Source organism: Urocitellus parryii, chromosome 7 (genome assembly GCF_045843805.1).
Source record: "Urocitellus parryii isolate mUroPar1 chromosome 7, mUroPar1.hap1, whole genome shotgun sequence".
In the NCBI taxonomy this organism is placed as follows: Eukaryota; Metazoa; Chordata; class Mammalia; order Rodentia; family Sciuridae; genus Urocitellus; species Urocitellus parryii.
Window position 1 is genome coordinate 48,527,281 of NC_135537.1, and position 22,670 is coordinate 48,549,950.

General features: G+C 35.2%; 1 protein-coding gene across 1 annotated transcript in view; it reads right to left on the reverse strand.

Moving 5' to 3' along the window:
- Positions 1-22,670, reverse strand: part of Ralyl (RALY RNA binding protein like) — a 330,570-nt gene that overhangs the window by 22,623 nt on the left and 285,277 nt on the right. Inside the window, exon 5 of the mRNA XM_077801181.1 lies at positions 12,801-12,964. Within this exon, the coding sequence (XP_077657307.1) occupies positions 12,801-12,964 (164 nt within the window). The remainder of the gene's footprint in view (positions 1-12,800; positions 12,965-22,670) is intronic.

Here is a 22,670-nt window from a genome sequence, read left to right on the forward strand (position 1 = left end):
TGGAGGTGCAGCTTTTGGAGGTAATTAGCATTAGATGAGGTCATGAGAATGGGGTGATCATGATGCAATTAGTTAGCAAGCTTTTTCTGTCTCCCTCTGTAATAGTCTCCTACCTGCCATGGCCCAGCAAGAAGGTCCTCACCAGATGCTGGACAGATACCAAAGCCATACTCTTAGACTTTCCAGACTCTGATTCTATGAACTAAATAAACCTTTATTCTATATTATGCTTAGCAAAGTAATTCAATCCCCCCCAAACCAAAGGCCACATATTCTCTCTGATAAATGGATGCTAATCCGTAATGGAGTGGGGTGGGGCATGGGGAAAATGGAGAAACTGTGATTGGGCAAAGAGGAGGGAGGAGGGAGGGGAAATGGGGGCAAGAAAGATGGTGGAATGAGATGGACATCATTACCCTAGGTGAATATGACTGCAAAGATGGTGCGATGCTACATTGTGTACAACCAGAGAAATGAAAAGTTGTACTGCAATTTTGTACAATGAGTCAAAATGCATTCTGCTGTCATATCTACCTAATTAAAATAAATCATTAAATAAATTTAAAAAACACTCTTTATTCTTTATATAATACTCAGTCTATCATATTCAGTTACAACCGCAGAAAATGGACCAAGATACTGGTCTAGAAAATTATATACCTTTTTTTCACCAACACCATCATGCTTCAGATCAACTAAGAAAACTTACAAATGTTTGCAACCCTAAGAACTTTAATAATAATTCACATTAGTTTTCTGTTACTCTACTTATTTTTTCAAGCCTTTGATACATTATTTAGTTCTTTCCTTTGCTATGAACTAAGGAACTATCTTATTTAATTTAGTCATTTCTAGAAAAAAAATGAGGACTACTGACTTTTTTAACGCATTTCTGGAAATCTTTGTCTTTATTAGTCTAGTTCATCTGTTTATGCATCTGTTTCTTTCCTCCAATTAATATATTTCAAGGTGATTTTATATGTATAAGCTAATTTGCCAATCTTGCAAATAGTTTTCGAAAACCATAAATTAAAGGATTTTGATGAAATAAATTGGAGCAATTGGTTATTCCCAAAATGGAGCATCCTAGAAAAAGCAATTACATATAATGTGGATATGTGTGTATTCATAATACCTATACCAATATCTGTATTCATTCTTTCTGTATGAGAAAATAAATGAGAAAATGAAATGGAGAATGAATACATCATATTCAATAACTAGTAGTTGATTGCTCACTATAATGAAATGCCATTCATCCAGCATTGCACTAGGAAATGCATGTATATAATTTCATTTAATCCTTATTATAAATATGAAAAGCATGTGGTATTAAACTTGCTTTATGGATTAGAACTGAATATTAGAGATAAGTTATGTGCTTCAGATTGTTCAGCAAAGAGGTAACAAAATCAAGTTTAGGGAGAGCTTCCTGATTCCAAAGCTATGGTTTATGTTTGTTTGATTTTCCACCCCTCACTCCAGGTTATGGGCTTCTTACAGTGAACTGCCTTCCTGATCTTATGGAGTTTATAAGTAGTGGAAGAAAAATATGTAAAGACATAGAATGCATAAAACAATGTGGGACAAAGTGAAAATCTCCTATCACTTGCTACTGAAATTATCTTTTATTTTCTGGTCTTCCCCCAAAATTGCTCTTTAATGAAGTATCACGTCTCTTTTGTAAATGGAATATTGGCTCCTCAGGGGTCGTGCCTCTTTCATCTATGGAAAATTAATACCTGTCATCTGGCAAATGCTGGTTAATTGAACTTGTTTCAATGATGCAGGGGAAGAGAAAAGATAAATTACTTTTATGGGGTGTGGCAACTGATTGTGAAAGTAATCATAAGACAATGGGACCTTGAGCTCTGACCAGAAGTATATTTTGAATTCCAGCAAGCAAAAAGGGCCTAATTAAAGAAAGTAGCAGATCTTATCACAGAGCTTCAAAATACACATTAAACCCTGATTTCTTTAAAACCTTGGAGCATAGGCTAGAATATATCTTTTTGCTTCATGGACTGACTCAACATATTCTGTAACTAATTTTCTCTGCATTACCACATTTCTAAAGACATGGTTCAAAGCTAACTATAAAATTTCTAAAACACCAAAATCTAAATGCAAAAAAGCAAAAATACTAGTGGCAACATATTCCACAAATATTTAAGAGTATACTCTGTGCAATGCATAACTAATTTGGATACATTTCAATAAAAAAAAACAGAATGAATGTGCAAATGAATTACTAATATGAAGCAGAAAAGTTTAAGTTCCAGAAACTAAAGATGAACGATTGGCTTGGGGTTGCAGGACAGTGATGTCTATAGCATAGAGGGACTCGATACTATTAACTGATTTGGATCTTGGAAGATAGGGACAATGATTAATAATGCTTGTTTATATATGCCTAAGACAATACAGCTGATAAAACATTTTTTTATAAGATAAAGGAAAAGGAAAGGGTATCTGGGTGGGTGGAGAACATGAGCCTGAGTTGCAAACCTTGAAATGTTCATTTAAAGTAGGAGGAGAACAGTGCTGGGTGGGGTGGGGAATGGAAGTGCCCGGTCATATACTTCTTAAGAAGTCTACTAAAAATTCTTATTTGGTAACTGGTAGCAATTTTGAGTTTTGATTGAAAAATTGACAAAGCACTTGGTCTGGAATAATCTCACAACTGGGTAGGAAATTAATGAGACTAGGGAATAGCATAAAGTCAAGAAAACCAGCAAGAGGTTATTAGAGTGGTCAAGATTCTGCGTATTAGGACTTGAGGTAGAAGAAGAGCAGAAGAGGAAGAGGCAGAAATCTTATTAAGGTTTATTGATAGGACTTACATGCTATTATAATTCCGCAGTGGAAAAACTAGACCCTTTCTGAACTGTCAGTAGAGCATATAGAGAAATATAAATTCTGTTGTAGAACTGAGAAAACTATCTCAAATTCCCATAAGTCAAATTGATAGAAGGATTTTGTCGTACATTTGTTGTTGTTTTTGGTAGTAGGATTAACCACTGAACCACATGCCAGCCATTTTTTTTTTTTTAAATTTTGAGAGACAGGGTCTCCCTAAATTGGTTAGGACCTTGCTAAAACCGATGAGGCTTGCTTTGAATTTGTGCTCCTCTGACTTGTGAGCTGCTGGGATCACAGGTACGTACCACTGCTCCTGGCTTAAACATTTTAATATTTTTTTTCTGTTTATATTTCTTAATCTGATTATAAAAGCATAGTAAAGAAAACCACATAGACATCTACAAATGTATCTATTTATCCATTGTAAATACATAGTAATTATTTTGATTGGGCTATTCTCTATCTATGAAACTGGATTTTTTTATAACTTTGGAACATTCTTTATACATAGTTCTAGCCAGTATTTAAACTGAACTGTGTGCATCTGAGATATGTAGTGCATTTAGCAGGATAAGCTAAATGGCCTGGTCATTTGCTTCAATTAATTAAAACTAAATCATATCCCTAAATTTGGGCTTATAAAATAAAACAAAGCTGAAGGATAAGCAAAGATGTCAACATTTTGTTAGGTCAACCCATGACTTCCATGTTATGGGTTGAATAGCGTCTCCCTGAAATTTCATGTATTGAAGTCCTAAACCCAAGTACCTTAGAATGTGATGGCATTTAGAGATAGGTTTTTACAGAGGTACTTAAATTAACATAAAGTCATTAGGGTGGACCCTAATCAGAAAGCACATAAGAAAGAGTGTGTGAAGACACAGGGCAAGTATCCTACAAAGCAAGGATGGAGGCTTGGTGTAGATCTTTCCTTCATGGTCATAAGAAACTACCAAGCCTTCCAACATCTTGATCTCCAATTTTTATCCTCCAGAATCGTGAGAAAGTAGATTTCTGTTGTTGCACTCTCTGGACCACTTAGTATGGCAGCCCTAGCATACCAATACACCTATCATAAACATTCCATAGGATATAATTTTGATCAGGTAGCACTTTTCTGAGTCTTTTCCCCTTGTCCCTGGATGAAATATAAACTCTTCAATATTTTCCACTGTTTTTTATTATTCTGTTAGGAATTTTACACTTTGTTTTGCTTGATCATAATGTTGTTTCCTAACAGATATTCCTAGCACTAAAATTTGCTTTAGATCATCATTGTCATCATCATCATCAATATTATTATCATTACTCTTATGATGGTTTATTATTAAGACTTTCATAAGACCAGACACTAAGAGCTCTTCATATGTCAACTCATTTAATCCTCAAAAGAATCCTATGCAGGGCTGGGGTTGTAGCTCAGTGGTAGAGTGCTTGCCTCACATGCATGAGGCACTGGGTTGGGTCCTCAGTACCACATAAAAATAAATAAATAAAATAAAGATATTGTGTCCATCTAAAACTAGAAAAATACTTTAAAAAATAACCCTATGGAGAAGACGGTAAGATTATCACTCCCATTTTTCAGATGAGGCATCTAAGACACAGTGAGCAAGTTATCTTTGCTCCAAAGCATAGAGCTAACAAATGAATGATAGAGCCACTACCGGATTCCAGGTAGAGCAAGTTCATATTTCATGCTCTTGATGGCTATGTTTTGAAGAGATACTAAAGTAGTGATAATAGCCATAACTAACCTCACAGAAAATTTTGTTGTCTATGTACTTCAATAAATAATTCTTATAGTATAAGTAAATCTTACAACAACTCTTGTGTATACCATATGTGGTCCCCCACCTCCATATTTCAGGTAGAAAATAGAGAAGGGGTACAGGAATCATGGATATTGCTCAGTCCACAGCTGTGGCATCTGTGGAACTCCAATTCCATCCCAGGCAATCCTAGAGCAAAGCCTCTGTTATTCCTCTAGATCCTGCCATCTGGAAGACTCTCTCTGATTCTATCTTTTATTTAAAAGATACTTACTTTTTTAAACAATTAAAAAATCCTCTAGTAGTTTTTTTTTTGGACCCTTGCACCAACATGACCTTTCTTTCTTTAAGATCTCAAAAGCAGAATACCTACATACTTTTCCCAAGATAATGACAGGGTAGATGGATAGATGATAGATGGAAAACTTAATGATAATTTGCTTAATGTTAACATCATTTCTCTGGTGGATGCTTAATCTCCGTATTTCAATCACAAGTTTTGGTGAAAAGAATCCAACACAACAACACTTTCTTAGCATTGGTGATATGTTGTCAGTAACTATTTCATATATTTAATTGAACTGTCTTCCTATGAGATTCTCATGGCTTTCATATTAGTCTGTCACCCATTTTGTCACTGAAAGTACGTTGACAGATTCCCACAGGAATTCAAACTCATTGAATATTTCCTGTTAGACATTATAATTTAAATTAATTGATAGAATTTTTTAACCAGAGAGAATCTCTTTTCTTCACCCAGAAATTACAGTAAAGCTCACTAGTATTTAGGTCTTTTCTTTCGTGAAGTGTTTATCTGCAAAATCACATCTTTTTTTATCTGATGACTTCATGATGTGGAAAAGGACAAGTTGATTATAGTTTTACTTTAAGTTGATTTGAAAAGGGACAGAAATATGTAGTGATAGACTAATTTTTAAAAGAGTAATCCATTTTAAATGGTTATCAGTACTCATATTTGGAAAATTATTAAATTAACATATTTTTCCTTAAATGGTTTTATCCCAAGCAGAATTCATTCATATTAAGAATTCTGAAATAAGAAATGACAGATTATTCAGGCTATAATATTAATTTCCTCTTCTAAACTTACCAAATTATTAAATACTAGAAAATGAACATTAATAAAAGAGCAAGCTACATGTATATCCCTCAGTAAATATTCATTCAGATTATGCCAATATTAGTAGTATAATTAATTAATTAATTATTGTTTGGTAGCAGGGATTGAACCAAAGACATTTAGCTACATCTCCAGCCATTTTATAAAACATTTTGTTTGGAGACAGAGTCTTGCTAAGTTGTTTAGGTCCACACTAAGTTGCTGAGGCTGACTTTGAATTTGGGATCCTTCTGCCTGAGCCTCCTGAGCCACTGGGGTTAGAGGTATGCACCATTATGCCTGACTTAATAGTCTATTTTGCACTTCACTCAAAAATTTAACTTGTGATTTGAGTTTGGAAATTATTGTTATTCTCAGAAACCAGGTTAATTATAAAAGCATTATTGAATAATGAATATTTATATACACATGTATTTTATGTAAATATAATATGGTCTGCCACTGTGATCCTAGAGAGAATACATAATTGTGAGTTTACTTATGCTTGCAAAAGCATCTCTTGCTGTATTTAGTAGTTCAATTTTCAGACTTAGCCTTTCATCGAGATGGTCCATCTATCACACAAAAACAGAAACAGAGGACCAAATTAAAACTTATGTATGACCCACCACTGGATTTAAGAATAAATGCTTATCTTCAATGTAGTTCAGTGACAAACTGTAGAGCTCATTTGGAGTGTTTATCCAAATAATTGACTTTGACAATTTGCCTTTCTATAAAAATCATTTATTTATTTATTTATTCCAATGTTTGAAAAAACTTAATATGTGAAGATTTTTAAGGGATAGAAACTCAAGTACACCCCAGGTTGGGGTTATCTAACTTAAAAAAAATACTCATTCCAGTAAATAATTGTAGAACAAAATAAAATATTTTCTGGCTGACATGATAGCCACAAAAATCATATATCTATTACTAAAACCATGTGTCCTCAGGTAGATTTAAGCATGGGATTAAAGTGTTTGTACACGGTGGTGCAGGAGAAGGGTCCTGGTACCTGTAAAGGAGCTTGCCTCTACTAGAAGGCAGAAAAGAATGTTAATGATCCCTGAATTGGTAGAGGAGGAAGGAATTAGTAAGTTTCTCTAGAGTGAAGAGAAGGGTTATAGCTAGTGCCTTGCAATGTGTATTCCTTGGAGATTCTGAGGCTCCAAGTGACTCCAGAGAAGTTTGTGGAAGGGAGATACATTTTTGAGTGGACTGTCTGTCTCAGTTTACATTGGAGAACAAAGAAGACTTTTCACATGTCAAAAGAGAGGTCCAAGATAAAGCTATTAGTAAATTAAAAAAAAATCTCATTGGATCTTAGTTCTTTATTACCCGAGAGACAAAAACAACTTGATGAATACAGATGTGGAGAGGTTCTACAAAAATGTAAGCAGTGAACCAAATTTAGTGGGAGAGAGGTAACATAACTACGACAGGTGAATACTGTAGAGTTAGAAGCAAAGTTTTAATAATGTTAATAAAAATGCCAGAATCACCCTCACATAAAAGCAAGAACAAACATTTGAAAGAAGGACAGAAAGAATATAGTTGCATATATTCAGTAATGAAACACGGTGTTAAATCTCCCTACTAAAAAACCAGACACTTTCAAACTGCTGCCCCAAATTCAGATATATGTTGTCTTCAAGAAATGAACAAAAATAAAGTAACAGAGTGTTTTGGGTTGACATATACTCCACCAATGTGTATGTGGAATTCATTACCTCTAGGACCTGTGTATGTGACATCATTTGAAAATAGATCTTTGAAGACATAAGCAAGATGAGGTCGTTGGGGAAGCACACATCTGACATGGCTAGTGTCCTTATAAGAAGAGGAGAAGAGACACAGATACAGAGACACAGGGAGAACACTATGTGTCAAGGAGGCGAGTGGAGTCATTGATGCCCTCCCAAGTCAAAGAATGCTAATGATCGCCACATCCTCCACAGCTTGCTATAGTTTGTTAAGGCATCCTTACAAAATTAATGTATAGGAAAGGCTGCAAATGTATATATAAAGGAAAGGCATATGAAAAGAGCCGGATAGCAAGGATCAAACCAAGTAGCCAAATAAAATTCAAGGTTAGGAAGAGTTCATGGGATGTTATATAATTCTAAAACTTACAATTCTCCAAGAAGTCATGGAGAGGATGTGAAAAATGAGGACACGAAAAATGGTATAAGCTCAAGGGCTTATTCTGAAACAGACGAGGAGCTACGCTGTGCTTCAGGGATCTGTTATTTAATGGCTCTGTGGCCTTAGTGATATTTCTTAATGTTTCAATATTTCATTTCTGACACTTGTAAAATGTGAATGATAAAACTAGCTCACTTACATATGGATTTACAGATTTCCCAGCACCAATTGTTGAAGAGGCTATTTTTTATTCATGTGTGTTTATGGTGCCTTTGTCTAGTATGAGAAAACTGTATTCATGTGGGTTTGTCTCTGTGTCTTCTACTCTGTACCATTGGTTGTCATGTCTGTTTTGGTGCCAATATCATGCTGCTTTTGTTACTATAGTTCTGTAATATAATTTCAGGTCTGGTATTATGATGCTGCCTGCTTTACTTTTTTTTTTTTTGCTGAGGATGGCTTTGGCTACGCTTGCCACTTATTTTTCCAAGTGAATTTCATGATGGTTTTTTATATTTCTATGAAGAATGTCATCAGAATCTTAATAGGAATTGCATTAAATCTGTATAGCACTTTTGGTAGTATGGCCATTCTGACAATGTTAATTCTGCTTATCCTAGAACAGGGTATGGGAAATCTTTCCATTTTTTAAGATATTCTTCAATTTCTTTCTTCAGTTTTCTGTAGTTTTCATTGTAGAGGTCTCTTTCACTTCTTTTGTTAGGTTGATTCCCAAATATTTTATTTTTTTTTTGAGGCTATTGTGAATGGGATAGTTTTCCTAATTTCTCTTTCAGTTAATTCATCACCAATGCATAGGAATACAATTGATTTATGGGTGTTAATTTTATATCTTAATACTTTGTTGAATTCATTTATGAGTTCTAGAAATTTTCTGGTAGAGTTTTTTAGGTCTTCTAAATATAGAATCATATCATCAAAAGATAGGGATATTTGAATTCTTCTTTCCTTATTTGTATCCCTTTAATTTCTTTCTTCTGTCTAATTGCTCTGGCTAGAATTTCCAGGACTACGTTGATGAGAAGTGGTGAAAAAGGGGATCCCTGTCTTGTTTCAGCTTTTAGAGGGAAAGCTTCCAATTTTTCTCCATTTAGAAACTGGAAATCCATGTGTAATAAAATGAAAATAGGCCCCTATCTCTCACCCTGCACAAGACTCAACTCAAGTGGATCAAGAACCTAGGTATTATACCTGAGACCTTGCCCCAAATAGAAGAAAAAAGTAGGCCCAAATCTTCATCATGTTGGCTTAGGAACCAAATTCCCTAATAACAGTCTTAAAGTGCAAGAAATAAAATCAAGAATAAATAAGTGGGATTGTATCACACTAAAAATCTTCTTTGTTGTAAATAAAACAATCAAGAACATGAACAGAGAGCCTTCAGAATGGGAGAAAATCTTTGCCACCTGCACCTCAGATAGAGAATTAATCTCTAGGATACATAAAGAACTCAAAACATTTAACACCAAAAAAACCAAATAACCCAATTAATTAATGGGCAAAGGAACTGAACAAGCACTTCACAGAAGAAATATGAATGGTTAACAAATGTATGAAAAAAAAAATGTTCAACATATCTAGCAACTAGAGAAATGCAAATGAAAACTAAGATTTCATCTCACTCCAATCAGAATGGCAATTATCAAAAATACTGGCAATAATAAATATTGAAGAGGATGTGGGGAAAAGGCACACTTATATATTGCTGGTGGGACTGAAAATTGTTGCAACCACTCTGGAAAGCAGAATGGAGATTCCTTAGAAAACTGGAATGGAACCACCATTTGACCAAGTTATCCCACTCCTTGGCATATACCCAGACAACTTAAAATCAGCATACTGTAGTGACATGGCAACATCAATGTTCATGTCAGCTCAATTCACAATAGCTATGCTATGGAACCAACCTAGGTGCCTTTCAGTAGATGAATGTATATATGAAAATGAGGTATATATACACAATGGAATATTACTTGGCCATAAAGAAAAATGAAATTATAGTCCTTGCCTGTAAAAGGTGAAACTGGAGTCTATCATGCTAAATGAAATAAGCCAATCCCCCAAAACCAAAGGCCAAATGTTCTCACTGCTATGAAGATGCTGACTCACAATAGGTGGTGGGGGGAGTAGAGATATACCTGATTGGATGGGGGGGGGAAATGGGGGAAGAGAGGGGTGATGGGAATGGGAAAGACAGTAGAATGAATTGGACATAATTTTCCTATGTTCAAATATGATTACATGACCAATGTAAGTCCACATGATGTACAACTGCAAGAATGAGAAGTTGTACTCCATGTATGTCTGATATGTCAAAATATATTCTACTGTCATGTATAACTAAAAAGAACAAATAGGAAAAAGAATAGCTCACTTACAGGGGTATTTGTGAAGAATAAATAAATTGATATGCGAAGTGCTCAAAATAATAGCCATCATAACACTAAAAAATGGTAGCTATTACTTTTCTTCTTCTTCTTCTTATATTATCATTATTATTATAAACAATTATATAAATCATCCAAGGGATGTGGCATATAAAACAAAGCCTTAAGAAAAAAAAATCTATGTAAAATCTCTATCATGATAAATTTGCTACAGAAAAACAAGTCTAATTTAGATAATACAACCAACAATCTAACACTCCATACTCAGTTCTATATTAAAGCAGAAAATATATTCTGTTTGCATGTTCATTTATAAAATCTTATTAATATGGAAACAAGAAATTCTTAATAAAATTATAAAAGGATATTTTTAAAGTTCTCATTCTCTAGTAATGACACTATAAGACTAGAAATCAAAAAATGAAGTACAAAATTTTAACCGTTTGAATGTTGAGATATTTACTTTGAAATAACCTCTGGAAGTTGCTACTCTTCTCAGTAATGTACTGGAGTACATGACAACTGAGGATTGAGTCTTATATTACTGAACCTTCTAGAAAATGGCCTCAAGGTAAGGCAAGTATTTTTCTACATCAGTGACTCTAAATTTGGTTGGTAACATGTCCACAGGGAATACTTAGAAATGTATAGGCGTGTTTATAGTTATAAAACATTGAAGAATCCTACTGCTATTTAAGGTTTGGGGGTCAGGGATGCTAAATGCTCTGCAGAGCTCAGGATACTCTTTTTATTCAATTTTTAATTAATTTTTAGTTATATATAACATTAGAATTTATTCTAATACATGGAGTATAACTTCCCAATAGGAATACTCTTACACAATATAGAACTATCCAGCAAAATGCCAATAATGCTTTTGTTGTTAAATACTATTTTAAGATGACCACAAGACAAACAATCCGTGATGCTTTAGATATTTCCATTTGAAGTTAATACCACCAATGGTAAAACAGTCTTCTATAAACCTAGCAGGAAATTCAGTGTTCAATTTTTCACAACAAGAACCAAGTACCGCAGCTCTCTTTGCTCTTAACAGTAATCCGAGAGTATATTAGAGTGTGTGGAAACTACAGCAGAAACTCATTTTCTCTTATTACTAGACTCGAAAAAGAATTCATATTTATCTATCTACAGAATAGACTGGATAAATAAGTGCATAGAGAACTGCAAATTTATTTAGTTTGCCATTGAGGTTATATTAGCTGAGTTAAATTCTCAGTGAAACTCTTAGCAGGCCAAAGTTGAGAGTTTCTAGAAGCATCAGTACCTTTCTCTTTTCTGAACTATTTTTTTCTTTGCCCATTTTCATGTAAAAGGAAATTATTTTGATAATGATGCTTAGTATTTCTGATACAGATAGTTCTGACTCTACCATCTACTAGTTACATAACCTTCTATGTTTGCTCATTAATAAAAATGGGGTAAAAACATCTGTCTCACTTGTTCTGAAGGTTTGGCAGAATACATACACCCAACATCCTTACCAGGCTGTTCTGGAACTTGCTCTCTGATCATATCTGCAGTTCTACTTCCCCACCTGGCTCTCTGCAGCCACACTAGCTCTGTTGTTCTTAACTATGCCAACTTAAGGTCTCTGCACTGACCATTTGCTCAGAACAGTGCCCGATAATGTCAGGGATCCCTCTCTCTTGCTCACTCAGTTTCTTCAGGTTTCCATCTGTGAATAACCACAGGTAGTCATTGTATCTTCCAGTGAAATATAGCACTCCTGCGTGTCTCTGTATTTTCATTTTTTAAATAACAGTGAGATACATGTGTGCTGTTTACTTCTGCTCTGCTAACATGTAATATTAAGGAACACAGAAAATGGTGTGGTTCTTTCTTTAGGATACTATTCTAATACCAGTTTAGAGTTTTTTTTCTGAATCCGTCTAGATAGAAATTTAGCAATGTGTTTAGTTAGAAAGTTTGCATTTCTCCTTTTTCTGATTCATGTGGAGTTATGTACATAGTGTTTTTTTTTGTGATACTAAGTGTATTTTCAGACATGTACCCTTATAATGATTTAGAATACAGGGTAAGTTTTGTTTGTTAACGTGGCTATCATGTAGTCTGCCCCTTTTAATTATCTTTATGCTCAAATATTCAAAACAAACTCAAATTTTGCATAAAACATCTCTGAAAAGATGGTATATGTGTTCTGTTTTCAAGTGAAATTGTTACCTCATTAAAAAGCAATATATTTTATTTCAGGACTTTAATAAATCACAAGCTAAATCAGCTGAGAGTACATTGGGGTAAGATACCTTTACAGTTCTTTTCAGATTGGTCCAGAACCTTTGTCAGCATGTTGGAGTCTGCTCCCCTGCTTCACAGAAAAGCAGATGTCATTCCATCCCTGTTTTATGTCTCTCTGGTGGTTGCCTCTTTAATTTATGGACTATCGACAGTTATACAGTGATGGTTATTCCTACTTTTATTTAAAAGGAAATAAAGAACGTTACTTACACTTAGAGCCTGAGGAGGAAGACCCACTGACAGCAGATCTTGATCCCCCTTTCATTGAAAAGACTCCTTTCCCTCGGCGAGTTGTCGTGACAGCCACTCTGGGACGCTTCAGTGGGATCACCGCACGGGGAGGTGGAGGCACACGCCCATGGTAATCAAACAACCTTCACAAGACACAAATGGGACCAAGTTAGTTTGAAGCCTAAATGTTTGAGATGATGAAAAGAATGTTCTGGTAAAATTTTACAATATTTTTTTTCTGTTGTTTAATATTCAGAAAAGCTGTTTATTGACAGATTTATTTTTCACAAAGAAATAGGATGCAAATATACACTATGCTTTCTGGACATTAGAATATGACCCCAATATGAACTCATTTGTAAGGAATGAAAAGACAAGGAGCTTTGCTCTAATAGTACCGGGCAATTTGTTGAAATTACACTGACCTTTGTTCCCAAATATATTTCTTTGCTTGGATAAACCAATTTACCCTTCTCATGAACAGAAATCTTCCTTTTACACCTCAGACACTTATTAGCACACTAGCTTGAAAATAGGAAAGATTATGCAGAATCAGGAACAAAATAAAGAAAATGATCTTCTGATCAGAAAACAGAGCCCAGAGGAAAACAAATAGAAATAAAACAAATAGAAATAAAACCAGCTTAAAGAAAACAACTCTGAGACAAATCAATATGGTTCCATACCTCTCTCTAAGGACTTTTTAAGTAATCAAGCCTCCTCCAACTATATATAAAAGGTTTGGATAAAATAGAACTAGGGTGAGGACCCAATTTTGTTGACTAAAGCACTAGTGGGAAATATTTGCCAGGATATATTTTATCATCCTGATCATTTATTGGATATGCAAACTGAGAGTAGAGATATATGTATAGTAACTACAGAAAATTCTTCTACCCCCCCCCAAATCAATAATCTCCTACTTTTACTAAAATGTGAGAAATTATATTCCCCACACCATTTAATGATAATTAAACAATAAAAGGGATGAAGGTGAAAGAATATAAACTCATTTATAGAAATATATACTTCAAAGGATTAAAAGCCTCCTATTATTTATACTGCATACTCATATACAACAAAATTTTACATGACAGCATATTTGAGACACATAAAAGATCAGAGAAAATATACTGGGATACATTTTACTCATTTATTTTTGAAACTATTTGGCAAACAACAAGATGTGTAATTATGTTTTCCAATATAAAGAAAACAACATTATTGACTTAGAATTATGATTGTTATATTTTTTATTGTGACACCATGATATGAATTCTAGTTTCGTAATTGCTTTAAAACAGTCAATAAAAATAATCCAATATAAAGGTCAGAAATGAGAAAACTAGAACAGGAAAAAAAAACAATAAAAATACCCTATAATTTCTAACAGAAATACTGAAAGACGATAATGGCCAAATTATATTGTTACACAGTGTGCATGAACAAATATGTAATAACAAGTCCCACCATTATGTATAATCATAAAGCACCAATAAACATATGGAAAAAGACAATATTTATAAGAGGTTGTTTCATAAAATTACATCTTGTTTACACATACATCTGAAAATGTGATAATCTTGTTTTGAAAAATATATGAACTATAATAAATTTAAGATAGGCTAATTTTCAAGTATTCAAAAAAATTCAAACTATTACACTCTGGCAGAAAGGCAATATATAAACAAATTTAAAGCAATTCTTTAGTACTAAGAATATCTTCTATGTTAGACAGCTAAAGTGTCCAAAAACAATTTGGAAACATTTTTGGGGAAAAGCCAGGAGATATCTGAAATGGAAAAGAAGTGAAATGAGACAGAGTTCAAGAGAAGGGGCATCCTCTGTGAATAAGCAAAGTCCATTAGAGACAAAGGATGGCTAGCACAGAACAGGTTATGGGTATCAGCACAGCACAGTTTACTTCAAAGAGTATATATAGGCAAGATGAGTCTGAAAGGGGTTATGAATATCATCCCCACCACCAGGGATTTCAAAATCAAAAGGGTCAAGGAAACCTGCCCCTTTTTTCAATCACAAAACAAGGTCTGCATTAGTTATTTATAAGTTGAATTCACAGAGCTCCTTAAGTCAGTGAGCCAAAACATGAAGGCATTTTGCATGAACTATGATACACAAAACTATTGAGGGGAAAGGAAATATGGCAATTGACTCATATTTTCCAGGGTAAAAGTTACCCGTGGAGGTGAAAGCTAAGCTCTTTGGAGAAGCCATTTCCTCAGGCCATGCATGCGTAATTTAGCAGGTTCATTAAATAAGTGAATCTATAAATTGGGTTAAGAAAATCTCTGATGCATAATAAAAAATATATTATAATATATATATAAGAATACTATAATGGAAATGCAGGCCAAGCAATTGCTACTTCAATATTATAATTCACTCCAATAATATTTTATAGAAGACTGAAATGTTTGTCGATGTTTTGTATTGCATTCCTCAGCCAAGGATTCCAAAGACTCCTGTGTTGAGCTACACTGGTCTTGAGAAAAGAGATCTGCTTTTGTTCATTGTATTTGTGATGCACTTCTAGTCTGTAGCATACATTTTAATAACATACTGAATGCCTATAGAAAGTGGCCCTTGTCCTCTGAATATTTTGGTGAGTTGTTTCAATGGGAGACGACTTTTCTCACCAAGGAATCAGGTGAGGTTTTATCAATTCATTGTGCCACTCTTATGGGAAGACAGCTCTCACAACTTACATATTTTAATGGGATATGTAATTCACAAAACAATGGGTACCTCACATAAGAGCATAAATTTTAATTCTACAACATTGAATGGCAATGGAGACTTTCTTAACTTTCATTGGGTACCCTTGAGTATATCAGAAATAAAGGGAAGGAAGACTGGGAGTTGTCCTAATGCATGACAACATAAAACAAGGAAGCGAGCCAGGCCCTCTGGGATTGTGAGACAGGGCATAGGACTCTTCTAACCCAGGGAAGCAGATGGAAGGCAGTGGGAGGAGATGAACATTAGCTTTCTCATCAGAACTCTATCTACAGTAAACCAAAGAAGTTTGCCTCTACAAAGAAATAGATTGCAAACAGTGTCAAGAAAAAGGAAATAGTTAACTTAAAATTATAGATCTGCAATGAAAAAGGAAATCCAATACAATTATTTGGAATCCAAATCTCAAGATTCAGCTAAAATCTTATAATTTTTTTTCTTCCTCTTATCTTTGCTTTATTTTTCATTTCTTTCACTCTTAGACTTATAGTCCCTTTTTTTTTCCTTTAATAGTTCTTCATTTTTCCTAATGTTATTTGGTCTGAATAGCTTTTCTCCTAATGCTTTTGGTCAAATAGATAATGTTTTATCATGAAGCCAAATATATAATTCTCTTTTCCCCAAGGTTCATTTTAAAACACTTCAATCTTTTTTTATATAAACATCCATAATTTTTACGAACTTGAAAACATAATGTATGCATAGTCATGTATTCAGGCACTTTGGTTTGTATTAAAAGCATTTCTCAAGCTTGCTAATGTTTATTTTAATTGCTGGAGTACACTCCTTCAAGTAGACATGCCACATTCTAATAAATCATTACCCCATTGTTAAGCTTTTTGCCTCGATTCTTATTTTTTCCTAAAGACTAATAAGATTTCAAAAAAAGAAAAATTTGAAAAATTTAATATGTGCATATATTTTGTCACCAAGGACTAAATTTTCATGGCAGATTAACAATAATTTTGAGTATTTTATGGTAATTATCTGTTTTATTCAAAATTTCCCTCAGGAAAATTGTTCTTTATTTTCCCTACTTATAAATCAAACTTACTGTCACTGTGTAGTTAATGCTAACAAAATGTATGACTAGGGGGATAAATCACTTCTCCACTCAAAGGCAAATTCTGAGAACAAATTCAGGGTCAGGTTCTCACCAGGACATTTTAGCAGATACATGAAGATCAACAACCAGAGGACCAATAATATTAGCTACATTTTGATTCAACCTTGAACCCTTCTTTCTTTCAAACTTGACTTCTCACAGACTTATAGTCTGTATAACCAAATTAAAGTGCCCACTCTTTTGAAATCCACAGAAATGATTCTTATAGGCTAGTAACACATTTGTTTCCTATTCTGTTTGAACTAGTCAAAAATTCACAAACTGACTATGATTTCCACCATGGGTTCAAATAGTTTTTGATTACAACTAAATTGAAAAATAATTTTCATGAAATTATAGAAGTAATGCAAGTTGTGGAAACTTATTTTAATAAAATGAAAACATGGTTGCATCATACTGCTGAGCACAAAAGAAAAAACATAAATTTGAACATTAAAATGAAGTTCTAATGGCAAAATAAATAAATAAATAAATAAAAATAGAAAAAAAAGGGAGAAAAGAATTTTAAATGGCACATTTCATCTGATAACCAGTCATGATGAGTAATTTCTACTGCTCTTTTATATCATTAAACTCTTCCAAGGTTTTCTGTGAAGTTTACTTCCTGAGACATGTACAAATACTTGTTGAAGTTGCTTTTAAAGTCAATTTGGCTGCAAATTCGAAAGATCATTTTTTTGCCATTTTTTGACCTTAAGATTTTGATGTTTTTCTTAAGATTGCTACCTGCTGTTTTTTTAAAAAATATATCTTTATGGAATTAAACAGTTAATATATTCAAATGGCCAAGGTGAGGTTAAAAATCACTAACCTTGTAATGTTGGTATTTTAAGTCATTTTTGTCCATGAAGGAAAAAGGGAAGAAGTAACTTCCTCAAGTTTAATCAGTCAACATATGTGCATCGAGGCTTGAAATTCACATCTTCTGACTCCAAATCACGCCCTTTGTCAACTATATCATGCTGTTATTTCCAAACTTTAAGTGGAATCCCATTCTATCAGATGATAAATTTGCATAATAAAATAGACATTGCTCCTTGTTAATTTTTTCCAGTATCATGAATATATATTGTGCTCTATAATTAATGATCTGACACAACTGGAACTCAAGAGTTTTCTCATCAACCAAAACTGGAGTAGCTTTTTTTTCATCTAATTAATACAAGGATTAACACAAGGTCAAAGTTGTTTCAGAATTAAACGGTGCCCATTTTGAGTCACCTAAAATGTATACATATTTTCTATATGGTAAGACACCTCTGACATTCTTTTTCCCTATTAACAAAAGTTTACATATCACTGGAGCATGTAAACTGCTCAGTGCTCTTCCTGGTACTAATGTAAGAAAACATGGATTTAAATTGCTAATTTTTAAAATTGCAAGCATTCTCTGAAGGTATTCAATGTATTTAGGTATACCTCTCCTTTTAGTTTCCTTGGAAACACATAAATATTTATGTTTAGCTTTAATAACATGCAACATTCTGTGTTTATACTTAAAAGAAAATGCCATTGAAGGCTAAAAATTTTGGGGCAATTCTTTGTGCAAAATATGGAAAAGATAAAAGTTGATGATAATGATTCAAATATACTATTTAGTAATACACATCATAATCCTTGAAACTATGAATAGACTCAGCAATCACAAGATGGAAGTTTGTGTAGAAAAATTTTTCTAAGATAAAACTTTACCTAAGAAAAAAAGAACATGGCCGCCGGCGAAGAGGCAGCACATTCAATGCGTCCGTGGTAAGGGGATCAGAGAGACTCATTAATACACCCACAGGCTTCAGGCTGAGAAACTTCAAGCAAAATTCCACTGAAAGGAGACCTACCGGGAACTAGTAAGTTTAATTGGAGGTGTCTGCTTGTCACAGACTACTGAATCTCGGCAACGCAGAGCAGGGGCACAGCCCCGCCAGCCGCCGCCAAATGGCTGCTGCTCACTCGTAGCAGCAATCTTAGGAGCGGGCGTGGCCTGCCTGGGCCCACACCGGCCCGACTCCGTGATCCACCACCGGCCGCTGCTGGGTGGCTACAGCCCACACGTTGCAGCGAACGTAGGAGCGGACATTGACCGCCTGGGCCCCGCCGCCCGGCTCTGTGAACCGCAGCCAGCTGCTGATCACACGTAGCAGCAATCTTAGGAGCGGGCGGGCCTGCCTGGGCCCACACCGGCCTGGCTCTGTGAACCGCTGCTGGCCGCTGCCAGACGAGCGGCCCACAGGGTGCACCGAGCTTAGGAGTGGGCGCGGCCTGCCTGGGCCCACACCGGCCAGGCTCCGTGATCCACCACCGGCAGCTGCCGGGTGGTTGCAGTCCACACGTCACAGCGAACGTAGGAGCAGACATTGACCGCCTGGGCCCCCGCCACCTGGCTCTGTGAACTGCCGCCGCCCACACGCTACAGCAAACTTAGGAACGGGCGCTGCCTGCCAGGGCCCACGCCCGCCGCGGCTTTGTGAACTGCCGCCGGCTGGCGCCAAACAGCCGCTGCCTGCAACCTTGCAGTGAGTGGGGGAGCGGGCGCTGCCTGCTCGGCCCCGGCCGGCCCGACTCTGTGAACCTCCTCTGGTGGTTTGGAGCTACAGACGACCACCCCCCACCTGCCGGCCCAGTGCTGCAAACGACCCCTGACCAGCTCTGGGAAAGGCTCCGCCCACAGCAGGAGTGGAGACTCGCCCAGTCCGCGAGGAAGAACTGCTGCACAGTGATTGACTCCCGCCTACTGAGAGGAGAGACTTGGCCCGGTGGGCATAGCTCCATCTACTGGAAGAGCAGTTCATCGAACTCTAGGACTACATTTATAATTTTTTTTTTTTTTGCTGTCCTTTTAAATGTTTTTTAATCCATCTTATTATATTTTATTCTATTTTTTTAATTTCATTTTTTATTTTTTTAAATTCTTTTAAATTTTCTATTTTGTTCTTTCCTTCTTTTCTCCTGCCTTTACATTTCTCTTCAATTTTCTTATTCCCCCTTCCTTGAATTCTACCTGCTTACTCTCATTCTCTTTAGTGACTTCTTCCCATCCCTTCTAATACCTTTCCTCCCAAGCATCAAATAAATTTATAGGAGTAAACAGTAACTCAGCAGTCAAACAGAACAAGAAACAATATGAACAGCATGAAAAAGCAAGGAAGAAAAGGAGTGCAAACAATGCAGGGCAGCCTAAATATTCAGGAGGATATAGAGTCACCAGAAAAATGGTCATATAAAGAACTCATGGGTCACCTGAGACAGATGGAACGGAACCTTAAAGAGGATACGAGACAGCAAATTCAAGCAGCGAAAGAACACATTGAGAAGGAATTACATAAACAGATAAAAGAAGAAGTTAAGCATCTTTATCAGGAGATAGAGACTATAAAAAAGAATCAAACAATGATCTTAGAAATGAGGGAAATTATAAACCAAATTAAAAACTCAAATGAGAGTATCATTAATAGAGTGGAGCAAGTAGAAGCCAGAACGTCAGATAACGAAGACAAAATATATCATCTGGAAAAGAGTCTAGCCAACTCAGATAGGCTGGTTAAAAATCACGAGAGAAACCTACAAGAGATATGTGATAATATAAAAAAACCAAATTTAAGAGTCATTGGGATAGAGGAAGGGATAGAGATTCAAACCAGGGGAATGAGTAATCTACTAGATGAAATAATTGCAGAAAACTTTCCAGAAATAAAAAAGGAAACAGATATACAAATTGTAGATGCATACAGGACACCGAGCATACAAAATCACAGTAGACCAACGCCAAGACACATTGTTATGAAGATATCCAATATACAGAACAAAGAGAAAATATTAAAAGCTGCAAGAGAAAAGAGAAAGATTACATTCAGGGGTAAACCAATAAGGTTAACAACGGACTTTTCAACTCAGACGCTGAAAGCGAGAAGATCCTGGAACAACGTATTTCAAACACTGAAAGACAATGGATGCCAACCAAGAATTCTGTACCCAGCAAAATTAAGCTTCAGATATGACAATGAAATAAAAATCTTTCACGATAAACAAAAACTAAAAGAATTTGCAGCCAGAAAACCAGCGTTGCAAAACATCTTGAGCAAAACACTTCACGAGGAAGAAATGGAAAACAATAACCAAAGCCAACAGTAGGAAGTACCTCAGTAAAGACAGACGGAGCGGGGAAAGGTAATCATGGAGAAACAAACGAAATATTAAAAAAAAAAAAAAGAGATAAATAATCAAACATGGCTGGAAGTACAAACCATATATCAATAGTAACTCTAAACATTAATGGTTTAAACACTCCAATAAAGCGACATAGGCTGGTAACATGGATTAAAAAAACAAATCCAACAATATGCTGCCTCCAGGAGACACACCTGACTGGAAAAGACATACACAGGCTGAAGGTGAAAGGTTGGGAAAAAATATACCACGCACATGGTCCTCGCAAGCAAGCAGGTGTGGCCATCCTTATATCGAATAAAATCGACTTCAAGACTAAGTTAATCCAAAGGGATAAGGAAGGACATTATATACTGTTAAAAGGAACCATTAAACAACAAGATATAACAATTATCAATATTTATGCACCAAATAACGGTGCTGCGAAATACATAAAACAAATTCTCCTCAAGTTCAAGAATCAAATAGATCACAACACAATAATTATGGGTGACTTCAACACGCCTCTCTCACCATTGGACAGAACCTCCAAGCAAAAGTTGAATAAAGAAACTATAGAACTCAATACCACAATCAATAACCTAGACTTAACTGACATATATAGAATATACCAACCATCATCGAATGGATATACTTTTTTCTCAGCAGCACATGGATCCTTCTCAAAAATAGACCATATATTATGCCATAGGGCAACCCTCAATAAATATAAAGGGGTGGAGATTATACCATGCATTTTATCTGATCATAATGGATTGAAACTGGAAATTAATGATAAAAGAAGGAAGGGAAAATCCAATATCACATGGAAAATGAACAATATGTTACTGAATGATCAAGGGGTTACAGAAGACATAAAGGAGGAAATCAAAAAATTCTTAGAGATAAATGAAAATTCAGACACAACATATCGGAATCTATGGGACACAATGAAAGCAGTTTTAAGAGGGAAATTCATCGCCTGGAGGTCATTCCTCAAAAAAAGGAAAAACCAACAAATAAATGAGCTCACACTTCATCTCAAAGCCCTAGAAAAGGAAGAGCAAAACAATAGTAAATGCAGCAGAAAGCAAGAAATAATTAAAATCAGAGCAGAAATCAATGAAATTGAAACAAAAGAAACTATTGAAAAAATTAACAAAACTAAAAGTTGGTTCTTTGAAAAAATAAACAAGATTGACAGACCCTTAGCCATGCTAATGAAGAGAAGAAGAGAGAGAACTCAAATTACTAACATAAGGGATGAAAAAGGCAATATCACAACAGACGCCACAGAAATACAGAAGATAATTAGAAATTATTTTGAAAACCTATATTCCAATAAAATAGAAGATAGTGAAGACATCGATAAATTTCTTAAGACATATGACTTGCCCAGACTGAGTCAGGAGGACACACACGATTTGAACAGACCAATATCAATGGATGAAATTGAAGAAGTAATCAAAAGACTACCAACCAAGAAAAGCCCAGGACCGGATGGGTATACAGCAGCGGAGTTTTACAAAACCTTTAAAGAAGAATTAATACCAATACTTTTCAAGTTATTTCAGGAAATAGAAAAAGAGGGAGTTCTTCCAAATTCATTCTATGAGGCCAACATCACATTGACTCCGAAACCAGACAAAGACACTTCAAAGAAAGAAAACTACAGACCAATATCTCTGATGAACCTAGATGCAAAAATCCTCAATAAAATTCTGGCGAATCGGATACAAAGACACATCAAAAAAATTGTGCACTATGATCAAGTAGGATTCATCCCTGGGATGCAGGGATGGTTCAATATACGGAAATCAATAAAT